The sequence below is a fragment of the Equus caballus genome, chromosome 1 (assembly GCF_041296265.1).
Source record: "Equus caballus isolate H_3958 breed thoroughbred chromosome 1, TB-T2T, whole genome shotgun sequence".
Classification (NCBI taxonomy): Eukaryota; Metazoa; Chordata; class Mammalia; order Perissodactyla; family Equidae; genus Equus; species Equus caballus.
The window spans coordinates 79,372,947-79,397,772 of NC_091684.1; the positions used below are offsets into that span (position 1 = coordinate 79,372,947).

The 24,826-nt window shown below is 39.0% G+C and overlaps 1 protein-coding gene across 6 annotated transcripts in view; it reads left to right on the forward strand.

Annotated features, from left to right (window-relative positions):
• The window catches only part of TAF5L (TATA-box binding protein associated factor 5 like), a 30,790-nt gene extending 7,664 nt beyond the window's left edge, over positions 1-23,126 (forward strand). For 4 of the 6 annotated variants that reach the window (XM_070228325.1, XM_023646271.2, XM_001497583.5 and 1 more), the window contains exons 2-5: positions 3,614-3,758; positions 7,480-7,584; positions 14,307-15,031; positions 21,116-23,126. In XM_070228325.1, the coding sequence (XP_070084426.1) occupies positions 3,617-3,758; positions 7,480-7,584; positions 14,307-15,031; positions 21,116-21,913 (1,770 nt within the window). In that variant the 5' untranslated portion in view covers positions 3,614-3,616 and the 3' untranslated portion in view covers positions 21,914-23,126. The remainder of the gene's footprint in view (positions 1-3,613; positions 3,759-7,479; positions 7,585-14,306; positions 15,032-21,115) is intronic. The other 2 variants (XM_070228336.1, XM_023646274.2) reach the window with 1 other exon arrangement.
• Positions 23,127-24,826: the final 1,700 nt, after the last annotated feature.

The following is a 24,826-nucleotide window of genomic DNA, read 5'->3' on the forward strand; positions in this document are numbered from 1 at the left end:
AATGGGGTTAGGATGCAGTGAAAAGATTTACTCAGCTGCAGTCCTGTATTATTATCATCATCTTGAGCATGCATGGGTTCCCTGTATCTTTGCTTCCCGTGTTTCTGTAGTTCGGTATGAAGAGTGTAGCTGTAGTTTTTCCTGCATAGTTATTACTTTGAGACAGGAAAATGATCCTGTCCTGATTTTATATAGCAACTTTGTTGAAGTATTAGTTAATCAGTAGGCAACTGTTGATATGTGAGAAATAGATACTTATTGTGTCAGAATCCTCATTTTAATTTCCAGAAATACTAATAATGTGACATGAAGAGAAAGAAATGTGGTCATCTATTTTTACCTTTAAAAGTTAAGATATTTTATGTAAATTGAAAATTATGAGAAATCCTGAAATTTTAAGAAAGATGAAATTATATCCAAACTCAATTTAAATTTAAAAGATTTTATAATTATGGGAAAAGCTAAGTAGGTAACTTGAAATTGCAGTATTAATATCATGTCTGAATCTCTCAAAAGACAGGTCTATTTTAAGGAGGTTTTTTAAAATGTGTCCATTTATGGTCTTGGTACTATGGAAATCACTTGGGGGAGGGGAACTGATTTCTCTGCACAACTCTTTTCATTAATTATTTCACTTGAAATATGTATGCATTGGAATCAAATCCAGTTAAGTGGATTGGGTCATGTCTCTGGTATTCTGTTGAGGGTGGCTGTAAAAGGGAGTTAATGCCAGTATTCCTGCCCTTAAGATTCTTGGACCTACAGTTGGCTCACCACCCATCCTCAGGGAAGGTCTTTTCCCATAAATGGTGGTTTGGATTCAGAGAAACGGCCATTTGGGGAAATTTATTAGAATCAGTATTTTAAAACTAGTTCCTAGCAATCCCAAATATGGCCAGTTTTTGCTGTTGTTCATTCTCCTTTTTGTTTCCTCTTTCATAGCTTTCATTTCTTTTCCCCTCCTCCTCAGACATGCATATACTTTGTCCCACCTTGAGGGCATTGTGTCATTGCAGGGTCTATTCTCTGTCAGTTTTCCTGTGTCTTTCACATGCATGGTGTTTTCCTGGTAGAGAGGTGATCTCTTACTCTGATCTTATTTGGAACACTAAGGGACACACAGGGATACAAGCTTGAGTTCCCATGGCAACAAGAGATTGGCATTAGGAAATCTGGAAAAATTTTAGTCTCAGCTAAAATACGAGGACTCGGGCTGCTCTGGAAGAATTTGGAGACTAAGTGCTCTTGAAGTTAGATTAAAAACAGCTTTAGCAAGCAGTATTGTAGGGGTGTGTGATGGTGGGAGCTGTGGGGTGGGGGAAGGCAGAGGTCCTGGTTTGACTAGTCCTGACTTTGGGCCAAACTGGGGAAGGGCAGTACTGTCACAGTCTTTGTATGCATTTACTTTTTTTTTTTAAATAGAACATTGAATCAGAATCTCTGGGACTGAAATTATTTATATATACCCACTCACAGGAGATTCTTGTGAGTAGTCAGGTTAGAGAACCATGGAGAATCACTGATATAGTCAAACTGATGTAGTAATGCGTATTAGTAACCACGAAGAAACAATTCTCTCTCTTCGTTGATGGGCAGATAATGCTTAGAGCAGGGATCCCCACTCTCGAAGTGTCAGAATCCTTGTATTAGCAATAAAAAAAATCTTAATTAAAAACTAATCTGAGTTATCAATACAGTGAAAGACCATAACTGAGTGAGGCAAATTCCATAGTGAAAAGATGGTTCAGTATTGGAAAATAGGTTAATATATTTCATTGTATACTGAATCTCAACTGTATCAGACCCAGTCTCCCTCCTTTTTAACAAATATTTTATACTCTAGATCCAGAAATGAAAAACATAGATAATTTAATCTTTCTGTACACGTAGTTTAAAATAACGTATTTAGGATGTCCTAACATTTTATATTTATATATAGATATATGTGTTTTAGTATATGTGTCTTCAGCCTTCAGTGTTTGTCGTATGACTCTTAGAGAATTGAAAAGTGGATCTTCAGAGTACATTTTAAAAGGGCTACCACCACTTAGTTCAGAAGGATTATTTGCAAATGATTTTGGAACAATTTGTTTGCTACAGTATCTGGGTAAAATGTTTGGTTATTCACCACACATCACACACTAAAAGAAATTGCAGATGGATAAAAATTGGATATAAATGAATTTTTAAAAAGTTTTTAAGAAAAAATAAATAACAGATTTCTGGAAAGGGAGAAATTTAGTCTTTAAAAAGAATGGAGGAAATCACAAAGGAGAAGTCCAGTGCGTGTAATTGAAACTGAAAACTTAAGCACATCCAAATAACTTACTGAAAGCACATCTTACACACACAAAAATTGGGAACCCTTGATTTAAGAATGTTATTTGGTGGGGCTGATTACATGTGTGTGGATAATGTCACATGCATTCCAAAATGGACACCATATTTGGATCTTGAAGGGGAAAATATTTTTTATACAACAGAAATGAACTTAGAAAATTCATCCAGCTGTCGCTGGTCATCTGGACTGCAGTATTCTTTACTTCTGGCAAAGTAGTATTTGCAGCCCATGGCAATATCAGCGGTTCCTGTCATTGTTTTCTTTTTTTAAAGATTGACACCTCAGCTAACATTTGTTGCCAATCTTCTTTCTTTTTTTTTCTTCTTCTTCTCCCCAAAGCCCCCCAGTACATAGTTGTATATGCTAGTTGTGAGTGCCTCTAGTTGTGGCATGTGGGACGCTGCCTCAGCATGGCCTGATGAGCAGTGCCATGTCCGCGCCCAGGATCCAAAGCGGCGAAACCCTGGGGAGCTGAAGTGGAGCACACGAACTTAACCACTCGGCCACCTGTCATTCCTGATAATAAATTTAGTAGTCAAGGAAAATAATTTTTCTGTGGACGAGGAACCCTCAGATTAGCTTGAATTATCAAAAGCAATTTACCCCTGTTGAATGCATTTCCTACTATTTTCCTTTCTTATAAGAATTCATGAGATGAATTTTAACACATATGCATACCGTCTTACCATTTTGATGGTTTTCTGTACCTGTGATTACAAATAAAGAATGAAAGAGGTAAGTAATATGATAAAAATGAAAACACAGTGCTCAAATCCGTTATTAACCTCTCACTTCCTCAAAATCTGTTTGTCCACTTTCTCAGTTTCTCAGGTCTTTGATTTTGTAGTGCCTCCTGCCTGCTTTTTTGGCTGGTTCACTGCTAATTAACACCTCTCTCACAGGGTAGGCAGGAGAAATAAAGGACCCTGACCCTGGCATTCAACTGGTCCTGTTTGCTCTTTGTTAGCATCTCTAATCAGGCAGACTGAAGTCATGGAAATAAAAGGAGTTTGGGGGCAATCTATGGGGTTTTATTATCCATGATAATCTGACTTTCCATAATTGAAGTTGGCTGTATTGTCATTGGGAAAATAGATAAAATGGAAGAGAGCACCAGGTTAGTAATGAAGAAACTTAGTTTTGTGTCTTAACTAGGTCACTTAACTAGCCATGTGCTAGTCTTTCTCTACTACTTATTTTTCCTGTCTGTGATGTCCTGGTTGTATTGGATGATCTCCCAGATCCCTTATAGTTCTGTGGTTCCCCCCGAAGGTCATGAAACGAGTGCGCACCGAGCAGATTCAGATGGCTGTGTCCTGCTACCTCAAACGCCGGCAGTACGTGGACTCAGATGGTCCCCTGAAGCAAGGACTGCGGCTGTCACAGACTGCTGAGGAGATGGCAGCCAATCTCACAGGTAACCATGGGGGCTGCTCCTGGGGGTGAGCTGGAGCACAAGAACTCATGTCAAGGTCCACAAGAAATGATTTTTCCTCTTCTGGACATAGTGCCAGATTACGCACACTGTCCAACAACCTCAGTGGGCAGCGCCAGATGAGTGGTGCTGGCTCTAGAACTGGCTGTCCTTCAAAGCCATCCTTGGATGCCACTTGTAAAAACGTCCTATCCTAATATATCCTGCCTCAGAATTCTAAATGATTTTATCTGTACCTGAGATTATGTGTAACTTGTTCCTTCTAGAAACTGTTATCCTATGAGACCCGTAGGCTAGAGTCCCTGTACCCCTGTTGCATGTGTCCCCTCCTATAGCCTCACCTGTGGAAGTCAGGTTTGCTGGGTGAACAAGTCCTTTGGATTCAGTGGCTGGAAATAGTAACACAATAGATATGTTCCTGAAGCTTTTAAAATTTGTTTTTGTTTTTTGTTTGTTTTAAAATTGGATTCTTTTGTAGAAAAATTTGTCTTGAATCTATCTGGAATAATAAATAATTGTTCCTTAGCTATTTTGTGAATTCAGGTTTTTATGGGATACAATTTTCTTATATTGAATTTGTGTAGTAGAGATTTCAAGCAAGTTTTTTTTGTTTTTGTTTTTTTTCTTTTCTGCTTTTTCTCCCCAAATCCCCCCAGTACCTAGTTGCATATTTTATTTGTGGGTCCTTCTAGTTGTGCCTTGTGTGACGCTGCCTCATCATGGCCTGATGAGTGGTGCCATGTCTGCGCCCAGGATTCAAACCGGTGAAACCCTGGGCCACCGAAGCGGTGTGCGCGAACTTAACCGCTTGGCCACTGGGCCGGCCCATGGAGCAAGTTTTACTGCCGTGCTTTTAGGATGATGAAAGGCTGCTCTAAAGCCTGTGTGTGGAGTTCAAGGTTGCAGTGCTTTCTCCAGCTCAGCCCTGCTCATCTACTCAGACTGGGCCCTTCTCTCTTCTTTGTTCCTCTGCTTTCTTCTGCTCTTCTATGTATCTGTCACCACCTACTCCATCTCTTACTGATTTCAACCTTCATCGTGCTAGCAGTAGCTACCTCAGCTTCCTCTTTTCTTATTACCTTCAAAATCAAGGACCCAGATCCTTTATGCTATAAGGGTGTATTGATTGCCATTGCTATGGAAAAGGAGTGATGAGACAATAAAAACCTGAGGATGTCCTCAAAAGAGTGGTTCTTGACTCCCTCTGAGACAGTAGAAGAAGCCCAACAGGGATTTGCCTTCTTATTCTTCAGCATCAAATCTACACCATTCTTCCTTTCCTTCAGACTCCGCTGAGTTACCCTTGAAAAGAACAGGGCCTGTTGATGGGCTTGGAATACATTAATAAATTCCTCATTGTTTGTAGTAGGATAGCCAATTTACAGGGCCGTAGTAATTTCTTCTAAACTTGGCATCACAGTCTTTAATGTGCATGAATAATCTCGTACTGCCCTGCGTTCATTAGAACGTGAGGACAGTAATTCAATGCTGTTGTTGACAGAAAATAGGAACAAGCACATTACACAGACTTCTAGAACTTCACTCTTCTTAGTTGTCTTAGTTTAGATAGAATGGCTTATTCGGAGAGTCACTGTTGTTTCTGGAAACCTACTAGGAAATGTGAGAAACGTGAAATGAGATTATCATAAGATTTTGTCCTAGGTGTTTCTGTCCATTGAGTAATCTGAGTAATTATATCTTCATTCAGCAGGAACATACTGAACATCTGCTGTAGGCCAGGTGCTGAAAAGTTCTAAAGATAGCTAAGATTCGATTCCAGCTCCTGAGGAGCTTAGCATTATAGCCAGGAAATTAGGCAGGTAAATCAATAATTAAAAAGGTATGATGTAGTTAAGTTCTGTGAAGGAGAGATGCCCCTGGTTCTGTAGGAACAAAGGAGATAGTCATCTAAGTTAGCTTGGCAGGTCAAGGAAGGCTTCCTAAAAGGTCTTGTGGTTCCTAGCATGTAGTCATGGGTCAGTAAATAGTAGAAGGAATGAGCTGAGTTTCAAAAGAACAATTAGGAGCTAAAGGGGGAGCTGGGGTGGGGGGAAGTGGCACTGGTTGGAGGAGGGTATCCAAGTTATCAAATGCGAATTTTAGAGAGATCACTCTGATGGCTTTGTTGATTGGGAAAGGCCCAGATTAGAACCAGGGAAGTTAGTTAGAAGGCCATAGTGCAATCTAGTGAGAAGTGAAGACAGTTAAGGAAGTGGTAATAGGAATGGTGAGGAGAGGATAGATTTTAGAACTCCGTTGGACTTAGTGATGGATAAACTCAGGGTTGGGGGCAACATGAAGAGGGAAGAGCCTCCTCCTCCTTTGTGTAGCCTTGCAGCATATCCTCCTCCTTCCAGCTGTCTCTCTGAGTCCTAGTAGTGCACATTGACTTTTTCTCATCTATATCTCTCTTTCTATACATTTTATATTGTTCCTTCCTCAGCCCTGCTGCACTAATTACTGTTCCCACATCCATGTTCCATCTCCTAAAATGTATTACTGTTTCATCCAGATTATTGTTAAAGATGGCTTCTGTCAGTCCCCAGCTACCTTTCCCCAGTGTCTTCCTTTCCCCTGCAAAGGGGATAAGAAAATTTTGTCCTCCTTTTTAGAAAGCATAAACTCACAGAATAGACATTAAATGCATATTTTCATACTGAATATTCAGACTCCAGACTCCTTCCCCCATTCTGCTGCCCAGAACACTGGCAGCCAGGCACCTATCCTCCGGGAAGGCAATGAAGAGATTCTTCCTGGTGAATCAGACCTCCCCAAGAGAAAAGACATAAAGACATTGACATTGAGAAATTGTCCATCCAGGTCATCCTGGGTGATAAGCACATGGAGTTTTCATCAGCTCTGTAGTGCCTCACTTTGAGCTGTGCACGCTGGCAGCTATGGGCTGTCAGACCCTACAAGAAACTAATCTACTTACTATGAAGAATAGAAATGGAAAGAAACGGTGAGAAACCACTTGGGGAAAGCAAACAGTAAAGAGAAGAAAACTTCAAAAATACCATCAACGATAGCCTTGAAACAAGAAGAGAATACTATTTTTAAAAAGAAATTTCAGAGAGCAACAACAAATTTTGTAAATTCTAATACATGATAGTGAAAATGAAAAATCAGTAGAATGGTTGAAAGTTTGAGGAAGCCTCCCACAAAGTAGAGCAGAAAGACAAAGAAATGGAATATGGGAGAGAAAATAAAAGGATCAGTTCAGGAGCTCCAATCTCGAAATAGTAGGAGTCCCAGAAAGAGAAAATAAGAAAGATTCAACAAAATCATTCAAGAAAATTTCTCAGAACTGAAAGACACAAATTTCCAGATTGAAAGGGCCCATGAAGTGCCCAGCACAATGGTTGAAAATAAACCCGCACCGAGGCACATTATTCTAAAAAGTCAGAACATGGGGTCTAACTCAAATTAGTTCCCTGAAGTTACATACCTATCCTCTGTCATTCAGCTTATTTATCCTGTGCTTTATATAAACTTTTTCTTTCCTCTACTGCCATTGTATTGGGTATCAAGAGGGAGAGGAGACAGATATGTGTTATCAGTCTGTCATAGTTAACGAGAAGCCCCAACATACTTTGAAAATCTACTGATTTGCATATGTAACACCCCCTTCCATCCATCCTGCCACATATTGCATTAATAATTGTCTTTCCCACCCCCATCTTGTATAACTTTCCCTCCTCAGTCCAGTCAGAATCTGGGTGCGCCAACATAGTGTCTGCAGCCCCATGCCAGGCAGAGCCCCAGCAATATGAAGTACAGTTTGGACGACTACGGAATTTTCTGACCGGTAAGTCCTCAACACTAGGAACTTTTTCTTATTAAGAAAGAGTAGTGCAAATCTCCCTCAAAACCTACAATATTCTAGGTCTGGTATAGGTACTAGGGATTCAAAGGCAGTTTAACACAGTCCTTGCATTCAAAGTTATGGTCTGTTGGAATTCCTGAGAGAGTGAAATCATGAGGTTAAAATTTGCAGGGACTGGAACTCTGGGCATTTTATTCACTGTTTTATCACAGCCTTCAGCACAGTGACGGGGACTTGGGTGGGATGAGTGAAAGAAAAATCAGCCATGTAGAGGAACATCCTTAAATGCAGCGTGTGTGAAATGCGCCTCTCAAATACGTGTTGATATCACCACTAATAATAGTACACCTCAGAATGGTCTCTTCCTCTTATTTCCAAAAGCGCAGGACAATGGTCCTTGTGAATCAGCAAGACAAAAAAAATTAGAAATTGTAATTCAGACCAGTTTACGGGGGTGTAATGACCACTGAAACACAAAATCAACAGATAGGAGTTCTATTCAGTTCTTCTAACTCACTGTATGACTTTTTAAATTAATCACTTAAAAAATGGAGTCAGCTTCTCCAGGGCCTTCATTTCCTCCTATGTGAAATGAAGAATGCAATTCAAAGGTAAAACCAAGTGATTTCATCCAGTCACAGGATGACTGATTATAATTTTACTGTTGGAAAGATTATTCCAGTAAGAGTAACCATGTTGATTCTGGTTATTGATCAAAGTCTTTTGTTGAATACTTCCTTTTTGCAAAACTCCTTGAGGTGTAAGATCTGCTCTTGAAGAATTGAGAATGATTAGCTGATACTGGTTAGTGGGAAATTGTAATTAAAATACTTTGAAGCTGTTTTATTTTTCTTTCCTTATTTAAACAATCCTCAGGTTAACAATTTTTAATGATAAAGATGCATATAAAGTGATCAATATATGAACCAAAATAATATACCTACTTTTATACAGACTTAGAGTTGTCCTAATTTTACTTGACCCTCATAATGATTAATATTTTATAAAGAAAGAATCCACATTTTCTGTATTCTGTGGTTGGAGAAAATGACCAAAATTTTACAGGAAATAAATGTTACAAAATAAAACCCTAGAGAGGATTATCTATCAGCTAAGTGATAGAATTCATAAGTAGAGAATAGTCTTTTACATCGTTACGAAAATGAAAAAATCATGAAGATTAATGGTTTAGTAAAACAAATCTATTATGTTTAAATTGGAAAGAAAGGTTCCATTAATGTCCCCCAATCATGTGAACGTTAAATATCTCAGAACAGTGACCAGCTGCTTTGCATCTCCACGAAGGATAAAAAAAATTGAATTTCTAAGTAGGGTTTCATTTAGAGGTAAGCAAGAACTTGGAGATAATGAGCTAGTTTTAATCATTGGCATTGGTTTTTGAGGCTTTAGAGCAATTTATAAAAATTTTTACATCAATTTTTAGAAAGTTATTTTACTCAGTTTTTAAAATATTATATTTATCTCCAGGATAGATTTCTCTTACCACTCTAGTGGTGCAGAAGCTGGTTTAGAAAGAAATGCCTAGCCTTTTTCGTGCTTCCTATTTCATTCATTCAACCAATATTTTATGTTAAGCACTGACTACATGCCAGGCATTACAATAGAGGATATTGATGTGGAGCATGCCATCCAATGAAGGAAACAGACTAAAGCATAAAGCCCGCAGTTTATCATTATAATAGTGATGCACTCCATATACTTATGCTATGAGATGGCTCTTGGCATGGACATGACTTATTTTCATTATGAATGACACTCAGATGACCATAGTGACACTGTGTAGATTTTTGTTTATAGTTTTTAATCACTGAAGCAAAGCTATAATAAAATGGACTCATTGGAATAATTTTATTATAGAACTACAATGACTTTTTGCAGTGAAGAATTAATACATTTAATTTACCACTAATGTGATTTATCCTGGCGCAGTTTTCTGTTCAAATTTCTCTCTTTGGGCTCTTAGTTTTTCTTAAATATTTGGTAGAGCTCTTAATATAGCGTAGTGGTTGACCCCAAGTTTTTGAAGGTGCTGCTTTTTCCTAATATATGGTACTTACTTTATTTGTATCTCATAGTTTCTTTTGCCTAGGACTTTGCATTTCAATAAATTATAATCTGTCAACCTTTTCCTTTGCAATTTTATGTCGTTTCAAAACTGAGAAAATTGTTATTTTCTCTATAATTTAATTCTTTAATCCATTGGTCACAGATTATTTGGAGGGGGTGAATATATATGTTTTCCCTTATAGACTACTTTTCCTGGAACATTTTTCTCCACTCTCAGGTCTCAGAAGAGCAGTCAACCAAATTGAATGAATATTTCCTGAGAACCAAGATAAAGTATAAGATGTAGTCATTAATCTAATTTGGAAGCTAATCCTAACATAAGAAGGCTAAAAGTGAAAGTAAAAATTTTTAAATAAAATTTGAATATTGTAGAATTGTTTTCTCAGACTTGTATGAGATCAATTGCTGAATTTTGTACACACAGCAATTGCATTTGGAATGGAAAGAGAATGTGATTTTGACAGGGGTAGTCAGAGAAGGCTTTACTGAGTAGGAAGTGGGATTTAAGTTAGCACTTGGAAGATGGGTTGGATTTCAGTTAACTGGAAGGGGAGGAGGAGGAGGATTGAGGGTACGTGGAAAGACATGAGCAAAAGGGCAGAGATGAGTTCTTTGTGTAGGGTAGTGAAGGAACTAGCTTTGTTGAGAATGAGGCTTTCAAATTAGAAATGGAGCTAGATTGAAGAGAGACCTGATCAGCAAGCAAGGCGAGAAGTGGAGACAACTATTGATGTGAATATTAGTCTGAAAGCAGTTTCTAAAAGAGTTTGTAAGAAGTTTGTAAGAGGCGTGAGTAGGAGGCCAGCCTAAAGTCCACTGCAAAACTTAAGAAGTGGGGTGAAGAAGGACCAGAACTTAACAGTGTTGTGGAAATGGAAAGCAGGGTCTTGATTTTATAGTTAAATTACCAAGGTAGGATCACTGAGGCTTAGGAATAGAGGATGAAGAGGAGCTGAGGATGACTCAGGCTCTGTGACAAGGCAGAGTTGAAAGTATATTGAACAGAAGTAAGTCACGTTATAGTTTTTACATTGTTATGATGATGACATCCTACTGTATAGCTTGCAGTAGGAAATTTGAGCCTGGAATTTAGAGAAGGATGTAGACTTATGATAAAGAGGTATAAATTAAAGTCTTAGGAGATGATAAGTCTCAAAGGGAGATACTAGAGAAAGATAAGAGTGTCTGAGGCTGTAGCACCATTAATGTATTTTTCCTCCAGAAGTTATCTGCATGAGAGATTCTGCAAGCTTACCTATTTGCTATAGGCCCTTTTCTCCAGGAGGTGTAGTGAGAAGAGCATAGACTTTGGAGTCAAGCACTCTGGATGTGAACCTAGAGCGAACTGTGACTCTTAGAGGCGATATGGATGTAAAGTGCCTGGCTCATAGGAGGCACACACACCGAGTGTTCTTTCAAATGAAATAAGTATTTGAGGAATGAGAAAAGGAAGAAGAGCCCAAAAGGGAGGGATGTGAAAAGCTGAGCCCAGATAGTGTGGTCTTTCAGCACAAAGGACGAGGATGTAGTGGTCACTGGGGTCCAACCCTACAGAGAAGTGCAGGAGAATGAGGACTAACAAGCTCAGTTTTTGTTTAACTTAGTGCTCCTTTCACTACTAATTCCTGCAAACTCCCTGAAAAACTCCATTTTTCTCTTGTTTACCAACATCAGAATGTGGTACCAAGTAGGTGTTCATTACATAACCAGTGGATAGATGAATGGAAGAAAGAAGGATATGTTACTTTTGTAATTAGAAAAAAACATTTTAAGCGAGTACACTTTCAGTAAAATATAGAATATGTGTCATGATTGCAGAGAAACAAGATTAACAATGAGAATTAAGACTCATATATGAGTCTTCCCTTGTTCCACAGAATGAATATGCTGATTGAGATTTTATTTTATACCTAACATACTGTTCTTTTCAGACAAGGGAGAACAATTAAGCAATTTTGAAACTGTGGGCTGAAACAACAGTGAATTTCAGTAAGTTTAAAGTAGTACAACCCTATTTCTTGAGGGTTAGGTTTTTTCTAAACTTACTAAAATTCCTCTCATTTTGGAAAATAAGCCTGAAACTAAGATTTTAAGGAGTTGAAAATAATCCTTCATCCCTGTAGACTGTATTGGAAGTCTGATTGGTAAGGGTTGAGTCTTTTTGTTTTTTGGGTTTTTTTTGTTAATATTTTGGGAAATAAATTTTCCAGAGGTCTTCTAAAGAATTACAGTATTTTAGGAAATAACAAGATCTGTATTAATCAGTTCTCCAGAGAAACAAAATGAACAGGATGTATATACAGAGAGATTTATTGTAATTTATTTTAAGGAGGTGGCTCATGCAGTTGTGGAGGCTAGCAAGTCCAAAATCTACAGTGCAGGCCAGCAGGCTGGAGACCGAGGGAATTCTGCCTAACATAATACAACTTTCCAGCGTACAACTGAAAACGCACTGATTCCTGTCCCCGTAAGAGGAAGCAAAGTCCCTGGGGAAAGCTGCTTATTCTCCTTGATATCCTGTAACTTAAATACTATGATGCAAAGTTAATGACACTTAAATACTCTGATATAAAGTCAGTATAACTTATATTACATGATAAGGGAATAAGAAAGAGAAGAAATTTTATATATATAGATACACACACACATTCATAACAAAATGAGGAATACTCATGACAGTTACAGTTCTCACTTCTTTAATTGGTCATGTAATTATAGCTGGTATTTATAACCACCTTCTTCTACTACCCAGTCTGTATTCACTTTGCCTTCAGCAAGCACCTCAGCTGGTCCTGGTTCTTTGCTTCATGGGGTGACCCAAACCTTCATTCCTGAAAGGTCTGGGCCATTACTTGTCCTCCCTGGATTGGGTTGTTGTGGTTTTCCATTGACCTTAATCACAGGATAGGGTAATACTAAGAGATTCGCTAGGGATCTCCTATATTCCAGACATACTCTCCCTTACCTCCATCATGGAGTAGCAGTCCAGTTTCCTCTTGGCAGACACAATCAGTCACCCCAGCCAACACTGTAACTCCCTTCTTTGCCTGTTGATTCAAAGGCATGAAGAGCCCAAACTGGCCAGGTGGCAGTCTTAACTTCCAGTTCGGTGGAATCATTGTTGTAATTTAAGTTCATCTTCGATATATGTATTTGAGTAGGGACACATTTATTCTAAAATGCACCTATTATGCAGTTAATTCACCTGCAGTAAAGTAAAATAGGGTATTAAGCAGAGACGGCATGCTGGTATCATTTATCATCAAATTAGGGAGGCAAGATTCTCTAATGCAGTGAATCTTGAGCCATGTATGGATTCCTTTTCATGAAAAAAAAATGCTAGCAGAAATGCTAAGTGCTGACTTAAAACATTTTTATATTAATTTATTTAAATATGTGCAAACACTACACTAGATATAAAACCTTTATGCTTACTATATTTATGTATGAAACCCAAACTCATTTATAAATAAAGTACAAGCAAAACCACAAAAACAATAATGTTCACATCAACAGTGAGTGAAGATAGTGGATTGATTTTGCCAGAACTACCTTGCTACTCCACATGGACCCAGAGATGGTCCTGGTGGCTGTGACAGAGGCTAGTTTTCATGCAGCTCCCCTGAGATGTTTGTGCCCTGCGATGGGCCGGCTATCTCACCACTTGTCTCACCTGAATGACTGCGAAACCTTTTCTCCATCACAGCTCACTCTGTGCCATCACTTATTTAGGTGTCAAATACACCTCTGGGCTTTTCTCATTAGCCTGTGACAAATAAAGCTGTACACTTTTTTGAACATTGTTTGTCACATAGTTTTATGGTATTAAAGTCTCAAATTAGTAAATGGTTTAATCTTCATGACATGAAAATGTCTCATTTGTAAATTATCACTGCAAAAGAGAAGTTTTTTTAACCAAAAAAATCAAAATGAGTAACTGAGAGATATGGGACAATTATGGATGAATATTGTCATTTTAGTGTTAGGACACGCCAGTGTGGGTAGCTAGACACGTTAATGAACCCACTAAAATAATGACTTTGATTTGCTGTAGGCGGTGGATGCCAAAAGTAGTAACAAAACAAAATAGAGCACTAAAATTGTATGTCAGCACTTGCCAAATGGCCATCCATATAATTCTGGATATACTTGTGTTCATTGTTTTTTAAATTATTGTCAAGTTAAAAAGTTTCTGTGAACAACTCACAATCTCTCAAGAATACAACTAAGGACATTCAGAGGTCTGAGGTACCCAATTTGAGAAACACTAATGTGTTGGAAAACATACTAAACCTTGAAGACCTATTGGATACAAGCTGCTGAATTGTTGTGAGAACGTAGGCAAGTTACTTAACCTCTCTGGGCATCGAATTCCTGATTTGTGGCTGACGTCAAGCCCAGGTTTGCTAGACTTCAGAGTCCCTGCTCTTCCTTCTTCAGTCAAAAGGCTCAGACTTTGAGTTTCTAGAATTCTGTATTGGGCTTATATTTCAATCAATAGCCTCAGAAAATAGGGTCCTGACAAGAAATGTTATGTGATGGTGGGCTCCCCTGGAGAGTCACATTATTCTTTGAGATTATACCCCTTTTAAAGCCCTCACTTTTTTTCATTATAGATTCTGATTCCCAGCATAGCCATGAAGTGATGCCTCTCCTCTATCCTCTCTTTGTCTACCTCCATCTCAACCTGGTCCAGAACAGTCCGAAGAGCACAGTGGAAAGTTTTTACAGCCGCTTCCATGGAATGTTTCTGCAGAACGCTAGCCAGAAGGATGTCATTGAGCAGCTACAGACCACTCAAACCATCCAGGACATCCTGTCTAACTTCAAGCTTCGAGCATTCCTAGATAACAAGTACGTGGTCCGTCTCCAAGAAGACAGCTACAACTACCTTATCCGCTACCTCCAAAGTGACAACAACACAGCCCTGTGCAAAGTCCTCACCTTGCATATCCATCTTGATGTGCAGCCTGCCAAGAGAACAGACTACCAACTCTATGCCAGTGGCAGCTCCTCAAGAAGTGAGGGCAATGGCTTAGAAGGCACTGACATGCCTGCCCCTATTCTGCAGAACGAGGCTGCCCTGGAGGTCTTGCAGGAGAGCATTAAGCGGGTCAAGGATGGCCCCCCCTCCCTCACTACCATCTGTTTCTATGCCTTCTATAACACAGAGCAGCTTTTGAACACTGCAGAAATCTCCCCAGATAGCAAGCTGCTTGCTGCTGGGTTTGACAACTCCTGTATAAAACTGTGGAGTTTACGATCCAAGAAGTTAAAATCAGAACCCCATCAAGTAGACGTGTCCCGCATCCACTTGGCTTGTGATATTCTGGAAGAGGAGGTATGAATATCATTTTTTCTTCCCTACATCTGCCTTACTAATTTGCGTAGAATATTCTTACCAAACATGACAGATCTTATGGAAAATGGACTTCATTATCTCCCTCATCATAGAGCTACAGCCAAACTAATGCCATGTAACCTATAGCCGTTGAATTTCTGCTCTTCCCAACTTTGGAAGAGATGAAAACTATTTTTAACAATATTAACTGAATGTTATTAATGAATGGTCAGTATTTCTTACTATCTGAAATGTGGATAACATTGCTAAGCCTAATTAAAGACCTGTAGCTAATATTGAGATATACGGTAAACGTGTGTGGTGCATTTGTGCGAATACAAACATTTAGAAGTAGGATTACTGGGTCAAACAGTCTACATTTTAAATTGTGATAAATATTGCCGTTTTTCCAGTCTCATCGACAGCAAATGAGAATACTGGTTTCTCTCCACCCCCACCAACACTAGGTGTTATCTTCCTTTCTGAGGCCAGTGCAGATCCTCTGGCCATGTGGCCCAGGGTGTTCCCATAGCCTGTTCTGAAAAGTACACAGGAGGTATACTTGAAATTTCATCCATCAGTCAGTACAATGATCTTCCTTGGTTTCTTTGGGATAGTCGTTGAAAAGGGCAGGCTGACTGGCCTGAGTTTCGGGTCACTGAGAGTCACTGCCTTAGAAAAAATGTGGGCAAAATGAGATAGAAATTGAACTTTACACAGTTAACTTTCCCTGAGAGTGGCCCCACAAAAACTGTGGGCTAGAATATTTTTGTCATATTACCACTGAAATTCAGGTAGCTCTGCCTCAAGTTACTTTTGGATGGCAAATTCTTTGCACAGCGTTGAAAAGTTGAGTTTAAAAAAAAAAATCACTTGAGTTAATTTCCAGTTGCTGATAAGGATAGCAAGAATATTGCATGCATAAGTAAGCCGTTTTTTCCTATTTCTGTTTTCTCAATCACTTTCTAGTTAGTATATTAGTATGTTCTTTGTTTCTTGCAACTGAGACAACGTAATTAGAGGAGTTTGTTATGGTGAGCAAAGAGTCTAAATTCCAATGTGCAACCTTTGATTTCTAGAATTTTATAATACCCTCCACAATATTTTTCATTGCACATGTATTTGAATTATCAAATTTCTTTTTTCTTTGGAGACAGTTCTAACCTCTTGGGGATTCCTCACATACAACGGAGGAATACTGCCCTCATTTACTTTCAATTTTCTCTAAATACCAAAAAAAACTATTCCTACTGACCTTATTAGCTTTATTGATCCTGAATTTGAGGATTGTTCTAGGCATTAAATATTAATATAAAGGAAGGTAGCAAAGATAGATACAAAGATGGAAAGAATATTAGACTAAAAAAATTTTAAGATTCTCCCGTGGCTACCATTGAAAACTAGCCTTTGACTTGTTCTGTGAAGGTTTCCAGGCATCAGAGGCATATATTTGAAGACCCAGAACTGCAAAATAACATGACAAATTCCAGGAGCTGAAAGAAATTAAATATGGCTGGAATGGGAGGGGGAGAACGGGAAGCAATGTGGTGCTGCTGTCTATGTGAGAGATTATGGTAGCCTGAACTAGGGTAGTGGCCTGGGGGAAAAGAACACAGTGGGTGGACTAGGCAAGAGCTTAGTTACTGGATTAAGGGAGGGGCTGAGGGAAAGGAAGAGTCGAGGATGACATCTTTGTCTCAGGCTTGAACTGGGTGAGTGATCGAGATGCTATCCACTTTGAAGAGAACAAAGGACGTCAGAGAAGCAATCGTTTTGTTTAAGTATCTTTCTGGTTTATTTATCATTATTCATATTGAAAGTACTGTAGTAGCCTCTGCTTTTTTTGAAAAGAAACTTTTTTTCGTTTTTAACTTTAGAACTAAAGTTGAGATCCTCTTACTCTGTCGTTGAGGGATTTCCTGTTTAAGATTTCTTCTCCCCCACCCACCCTCACCCACACCCATTTGTCACAGTAGTTTGCTTTTTGGTTTCTGACAGAGCATTTTGGGGGGAAAAACAAGGTATAAATTAGTTCTGATAGTTGGTTTTCAGTGTTTCTTCAATGAGAACTTGGACTTTCTTTTTTCCTTGTGGAATTCACAATTAAAATCAATTAAAATCAAGACTCTGAACACAGAGGTCATAAACTCACACTCCTGTAGAAGAAGCCAAGCAGGTAAAAGTAAACGGGGAAGCCACCTGGGTCACAGAGATGACAGGAAGTAAGAAAGCGCCTTGTAAACCAAGTAGAAAAGCCAGTTTGCAATCTCTGCTTTAATCTTTGTGAAGCAGTAATTGTTGCATAAATTAGTGGATAAAATAGTTTAACATTAGATATTTAAACAACGATGAGACCCAGCAAGTCCATTTCTTGGTGTACACCCAAAAGAACTGAAAACATATGTCCACACACAAACTTGCACACGAATGTTCATAGCAGCATTATTCATATTAGCCAAAAAGTGGAATTACCCCAAATGTCTATCAGCTGATAAATGGATAAACAAAATCTGGTCTGTCCATACAATGAAATATTATTCAACCATAAAAGGGAATGAAGATACGTGATATATGATACATGCTATAATGTGGATGAACCTTGTAAACATTATGCTAAGTAAAAGAAGCCAGTTGCAAAGGACCACATGTTGTATGATCCCATTTACAGGAAATATCTAGAGTAGGCCCATCCATGGAGACAGAAAGTAGATTAGAGGTTGCCAGGGGCTGGGGACAGGGGAATAGGGAATGACTGCTAATGGGTACAGGGTTTCTTTTTGATGTGCTGGAAATGTTGTCTACTAGATAGTTAGGATGGTTGCACAATTCTGTGAATATACTGAAAACCATTGAATTGTACACTTTAAAAGAGTAAATTTTATAGCATGTTAATTATATCTCGGTTCACAGCACTGCCCTGTAGCTTCTATCATCTCCAACTTGAAGACAGTCTAGATGAACCTTTGAAAATCTGTGAATTGGTATCCAGTTCTCCTCTGCCCACCCCAGTACTGGTAGCCTCTCCTCCTACTTCAGACACGAGAAGTGGAGAGTGAGGCCCTTGCTCTCCATTCTTTGTTCCACACCAAATGGAAATAGAAATGAGACCCAGTTCTTACCCTTGTTGATTGGTAACTATGTATTAATATTTGAGCAACATGGTAAAACCACACCACATCAAGGATTTGCTCTTCTTTTCAATTATGTGTACATGGCCACCCTCATCCCTGCCAGCCTCCTGCCTCCTCAGCCCTCCAATACAACACCTGTATTCTGTTCATTTAGTGTCTAGTAATTCTTCCCCCAATCTGGTCATCTTTAAGTGTGAAAAGTGAAGAAATCAGTATTGTCAGTAATATTCAATCCTGTAATTTGTATATAAAACTGTCATATAGATCTATGCTGGCCACTAGGAATATAATACAATCCATAAGTTATTTAAATTTTTGTAGTAGCCGCATTTAAAAAAGCAAAAAGGAATAGTCAAAACTAATTTTAATAATGTATTTTATTCAATCCAAAATGGCCCAAATATGAGTTCAACATGTAAGCAGTATAAAAAATTTATTAATGAAATCCATTACATTCTCCTTTTTTGTCCTAAATCTTGGAAATCCAATGTGTATTTTACACTTCCAGCAAATGTGCATTCACACTAGCCAGTAGCCACCTTTTCTATTCTAGTTCAGGCTCCTGTCATCTTTCACACAGATAGCAGTGCCTCACCCCCAAGCCCAGCCATACATAAATTTCTTTCAGTTCCATTGGCAGCTAATTAGGGAACAGCCCAAGGCTGAATTTTGACCCCAGAAAGTACCCTTGATGTAGGAAAGACTGGAATGTGAGCTGAGGGACTTGGAACAGCCTGCTCCAGGAACAGACACCCATAACAAATGTGAGATATTTAGAGACTCCATGTCTAAAGCAGGGGTCAGCAAACTATGGAACTGGGGTGTGTAAGACAATATTTGAAGATTTATTTATACTTGTTTTTCTTATTTTTAAATTTCTATTTTATGCATGTTTTATAGTATATGTAATATAGTTTGCTATTACACGAATATGTGTTACAATTAAAAATTCTTATTTGGAATGCATGCCCGTTTACTGTGGGGTGTTCCATCAAAATTGTAGGGAGTTTTGGGATGTTGTCCTATTAGCATGAAAGGAAGGAGAGAGAAAATGTGTGGGGTTGGGCATGTGTGAATCAACTACTTGTTCAGGGTTTCAGCTCGACTGTGTTGAGGCCCTTGTGGGACTGGCTTGAGCCACAGAAGAAAGTGTGGCTGGGTTATTTTAAGCTGTGGTCCTGGCAAAGAGCTGATAGTGATAGCCAGCAGGAACGTTCTGGTTTCCCCATTTCTTGGTCTATAGAGTCAGCCAGGTGCCTTTCCATGAGCAGGAACAATCATCAAGACCCCTGGGAAGTAGCAGCTTGACTCCTGGTGCACCCTCCGCTCTCCGTCTCTGAGCACACTGTTTAGTTCCCCACCAGGGAGGTGAAGACCCACCTTCCATGACTTCCTCCTCCAAACGAAGACTGCCTAGGCCTCAGAGATAGTAACATGCCCTTTAATTCACCATTAACTTTCAAAGGATCTTTGTATAATTCATCCAGGGTCGTTTTTTGCTCCCACAGTTCTTATATAAACTTCCTGGTGTAGAGCAGTGAGTCATTCTTGAAATTTTAAAGTGTTGTTATAACCTCTTTGGAAAGGAAAATTACTAATATTCTTGATGACAGTAGAACCTTAAGCTTCCAAATGCTTATGTATTTTTAATGTTGAGTGTCTGGAATAGCCAGTTTGGATATTCATGGACATCAGTGTTTATTTTCTCTTAACTTTTTCTCAAATATGTACACATTGGAGGCATTTGTTTTATCTGGAATTTAATAGTTTTCAGATAGAAGTTGTAAGGATGCCCTTTTCCTGTACAAGAACCAAAGGCTCACAAAGTTATTTGTTTCTAAGCCAACAAAGTCAATTGGTTCAAGAATCTTCATCTTACTGATCATTCTTCTGGTGTTTAATTAAAACCCATTTTAATTTATGAATTCCAGGATAGAGACAGCTGTAGTTTTAAGGAGCTTGTCTGTGAGGAAATGAAGGGAAAGTAGATTTTGAACACAGACAGTGTACTTGTGGGGAAGAGGGTGGGGAAGGGCACTTTCTCCCTAGCACCGTCAGTGTCTGTCTTCTTTTCTGTCCCCACACACAGGAACTTATCTCCAAAAACCACATGAGTCACTTGGCTCTGTGCAAAGCAATGCTGAATCCATGCCTTGTCTTTTATTTTGGGAAAATATTTAAGACCCTCCAGAAAGTCATGGTTTTAAAACTTTATCTTTGTTTCTTTTTGGACACCAGCTGTGTACGCCTGGTCACAGGGTGTGAGTGTAATTTATTGATAACTGCACCTTTCTGGCTTACTATTAATTCTGATATGTCCAAGTTTTATTTTAGCTAAACTCCTACAATAGTTATGTATTAATTTTGAAGTGAGACCACATCTGCCTTCATCATTGACCCCAATCATGGGAGTAATGAACATGTCAAGATTTTTCTTAATGGACTAGAAATAAGGAGTAATATGGCTTATAAAAAAGCAGCTAAAAGTGACAGATAAGACATGCCCATAGAATACAAGAATCTCAGAACTCAACATAAATTCAAAAGTAAATCTTTTCGAATGACGTATATCAGAATTAGCAGTGAACGTTTCCGTAGGGTACCTTTTAATCAGCTTTTGAAATCTGTTATCCTCAACCTAAGAGTCATAGAGAAATGATTGTGGACCTTACAGCAGCCTGGCATTTCTGCATCTTTTGATTTGATATAGTCTTAGCTGCAAGACGAATTTAAGGAAAGCAATTTGTGAGTTGTTAGAGACTTTTTTTTCAGTTATGCAGTTATGAGTTGTTTTCTGTGATCACCTTTAAGGGCAAGACCATTGTCATTTACTGGGTAGATGCTATTTCCCAAGCAGTGTCTTTTTTTTGAGGACTTTTTGTTTTCCGTGGCAGACCACTAAACATTTTTTTTTTGTGTATCTCCTTTGCCATCTCCACCCCAATGTTCCCAGGATGATGAGGATGATAACGCAGGCACAGAGATGAAGATACTGAGGGGACACTGTGGACCAGTGTACAGCACAAGGTTCCTCGCAGACAGCTCAGGGTTGCTCTCTTGTTCCGAAGACATGTCCATTAGGTACTGGGACCTCGGAAGTTTCACCAACACTGTGTTGTACCAAGGACATGCCTATCCTGTGTGGGACCTGGACATAAGCCCATATAGCCTGTACTTTGCCAGCGGGTCCCATGACCGCACTGCAAGGCTGTGGTCATTTGATCGGACGTACCCACTGAGAATATATGCAGGACACCTGGCAGATGTGGACTGTGTCAAATTCCACCCTAATTCAAACTACTTAGCTACAGGCTCAACCGACAAGACTGTCCGGCTGTGGAGTGCTCAGCAGGGGAACTCCGTGAGGCTCTTCACAGGCCACCGTGGCCCTGTGCTTTCTCTTGCCTTTTCTCCAAACGGTAAGTACTTGGCATCAGCTGGCGAGGACCAGCGTTTGAAGCTATGGGACTTGGCTTCTGGGACCCTTTATAAAGAATTAAGAGGCCATACGGACAATATCACCAGCCTCACCTTCAGTCCTGACAGTAGTTTGATTGCCTCTGCATCCATGGACAACTCTGTGCGAGTCTGGGACATTAGGAACACTTACTGCAGTGCACCTGCTGATGGCTCCTCCGGTGAACTCGTGGGTGTATACACCGGGCAGATGAGCAATGTACTGAGTGTGCAGTTCATGGCCTGTAACCTTCTTCTAGTGACTGGAATCACACAAGAAAATCAGGAACATTAATTTTTTTATCTTTGTTGTAATGGACTGGGGCAATAGTAGAAGGCCTCCAGATTGCAAGTCTTACGACAAACTGAGATTGAATCACTGACTGACTGTGAAAGACTCCCTGCCTCCCTCCCTTCTCCTGTGCAGACATCCTGATCACCTTACCCCTTCACTCAGCCCCCCCAAATGTCGAAGGACTGTGGGGGAGGAAACGCGGTGATAAGTGGACGTGAGATCAAGAATGAAGATGCTCTGGAGGTCAGATTGCAGTTCTTACAAAGATCCCACTGTGTCCTCATGTGAGCACCTTCCTGGCTCTGTCTCATTTTCCCATTTGTAAAACCGAGATGCTGCTTCCTTCCCTGGGTGCTGCATTTGGTCTGAGGATGGTGGCAGAGCACTCTCAGGAGGAGCAGTGCTCCAGGGTCACGTGTTATCAGTCGCTTGGGTGGAAGGGAATATTGGTGTAGGAATGCGGGGTGGGAACTAGGAAAAGGGGTGGACATAATCCTGGTAAAAAGTCTTTCCTTTTCCATAATTACAGAGAACCAGGATTTTTTATTATTGTTATTATAATTATTATTATTATTGAGAAGAGGAAACCTAGCACTGGCAGAGGGGCCTTCTCTGCTCTCCTCTTTCAGGTTTTACTCCTGGCACTGGCTGTGATACTTGGAATTTTGAGGTTCAGGGAATTCAGAGAATTTGATAGCACAGTGTATTGGAAGAAAGGGAAAATTTCTGGGTGACAGATTGATCCCTCCACCTGACATGTTTCTAGCAATGGGTGGGTGGATTTGATTGAGAAAGTCTTGGGCTCTTGCAGTGATGGTGGGAAGGAAAGATTCTTTTTATGGCTGCACTTCTATTAACAATTCTCTCCCCTGAAAGGACATGTTGTGGTAAAGAAATGAAGATAATTTCAAATGATGAAAGATAGAATTAGAAAATTAGATTGAATTTCCAAATGACCGTTTATTCAGAGGTGTGGCTTTTTCAACGTCTTTTTCTCCTGAGATCATCCGCTCCCACCTCCTGCATTGCAATAGCAGTTTAATGAACACTTTGTGAAACAAATTGTAAGTATGTATGCACGCATATAAAACTATGCTTTGAGGATAAAGCAACTTCTAATTTGTGGAAAAAGGATTAAATATTTCTGTTTTCTGAAAAGAGTTATTTTGTATTTTGTTTTCTATTAAAATGTATTTAGTTTCAAAAAAAAAAAGAAGTGTTGGCATCTCATTTAAAGTGTGAGGACAGGTGGGTGTGTGGTCCGTCCTGGGGTGATGTGGCAGCTCACCTCTCTTCAGGGCGATAGCCAGTTATGCAGGCCAGACCAGCCTCGGTGGAGGTGCTTTTGATCTGTTCTTGTATGCTGTTCAGCTTACTTTGAATCATGATTCCTCTTGGCATTCACATGAATTACTGATAGTATTTAATACTATTTATACATCCAAGATTGCCAATTGCTAACTGAAGACAACATGTATTTTACCATCTAGAGTTATGTGGTAAGATCCTACTTCCAGTTTTCTTTAAAGGCCCTATTATAAAATCTCTAAGTGGCATAAGAACTGTGTTATTTAATTAACTCAGTATTTATTTGAACAATTCCAGATAAAGAACTCATTCAAGGATTTAAATGATGCCAGAATTTTTAAAATGTACTTTAAAACATAATTTTCTGACAAGGACACCAAAAATTATCAGGAAATTAATAGGAAGACTCTAGAATTCTATCCAAAAAAAATTTTTTTTACTTGAGCCTAACATGTTAATTAATAGGAAATATTTCTTATTGATAAAAATCCACATATTGGAGATACTGTAAGAAGGATCCTTTGGCAGCTTAGCCAGACAGCATCACCTTCCAGGTGGTCTACAGGTAAAGCCTAGAATTCAAATGTGTTCTTATCTGTAATAAGGGAATTCTTAAGTTAGATTGTGTGGTATATTGCTAGAAACAATGAAATCTCTAAATTGGGCTGAATCATTCTCAGAACTGAAAATATCACTGATCAAGGAGGATTTGGAAGCTTTGTGCTTATTTTTTAATGCAGAATTTCTTTGATTATATATAAAAATGTATTAGGTTCGCTAGTCTTCACATTACCAATCACATATATACGTTGTGATTTCAGTTAAAGCTCTTAATGATCTGCATATTTGACTTTTTTTTTCTTTTGTGAACTGATTTTAATGGGAGATAATTTAACTTTATAGACTGCCTCTCACTACTTCTCCAAAATCTTAGAAGTATTATAAGGGGTATGTATGTGTGTATATGTCCACAAGGGTGTGTAAAAATGTGGTTACACTCTTGAAGTTGCTCTCTTGCATTGTTTTATTTTATCTTCAGAGCAGTCATGTGAGACAGGACTGGTGGTAACACCATTTTGTAGGTGAAATACATAAAGACCAGAAAAGCTGTATTATCTGTCTACACCCAACATGGAATAGTCACATGTCTTGGATGTGTTAGATAGAGAGTCTATAATCAGTATCCTCAGGTTCTAGCCAGAGGATATAGCCCTGAAGATAGAAAAACTTTTTTAAAAAAACCTCCAAAAAGGAAATATGAATATAAATAGATTATTTAACAAGCATATATATAGTGCTTACTGTCTGCCAGAAACCACTCCAAGAGCTGTATGAAAATTAACTTATTGTATCCCCATTAGAACCCTATCAGGTATCCCAATTTTACAGATGAGGAATCTGAGGCAGTGACAGATTAAGTCACTTGCTGAAAGGGTCACACTGCTAATAATCGATGAAGCTAGAATCCATGCTCTTCTCCATGCTGATGTCTCCCTTCATTCCTGCAGGACCAGGTAGAGTGATCTGAGGTTTGTAGTAACAAAATGTTCCTGGCAGTAGTTCTAAGACTCATGCTTCCCTTTGCCAAATAAATCAGCAGCAAGA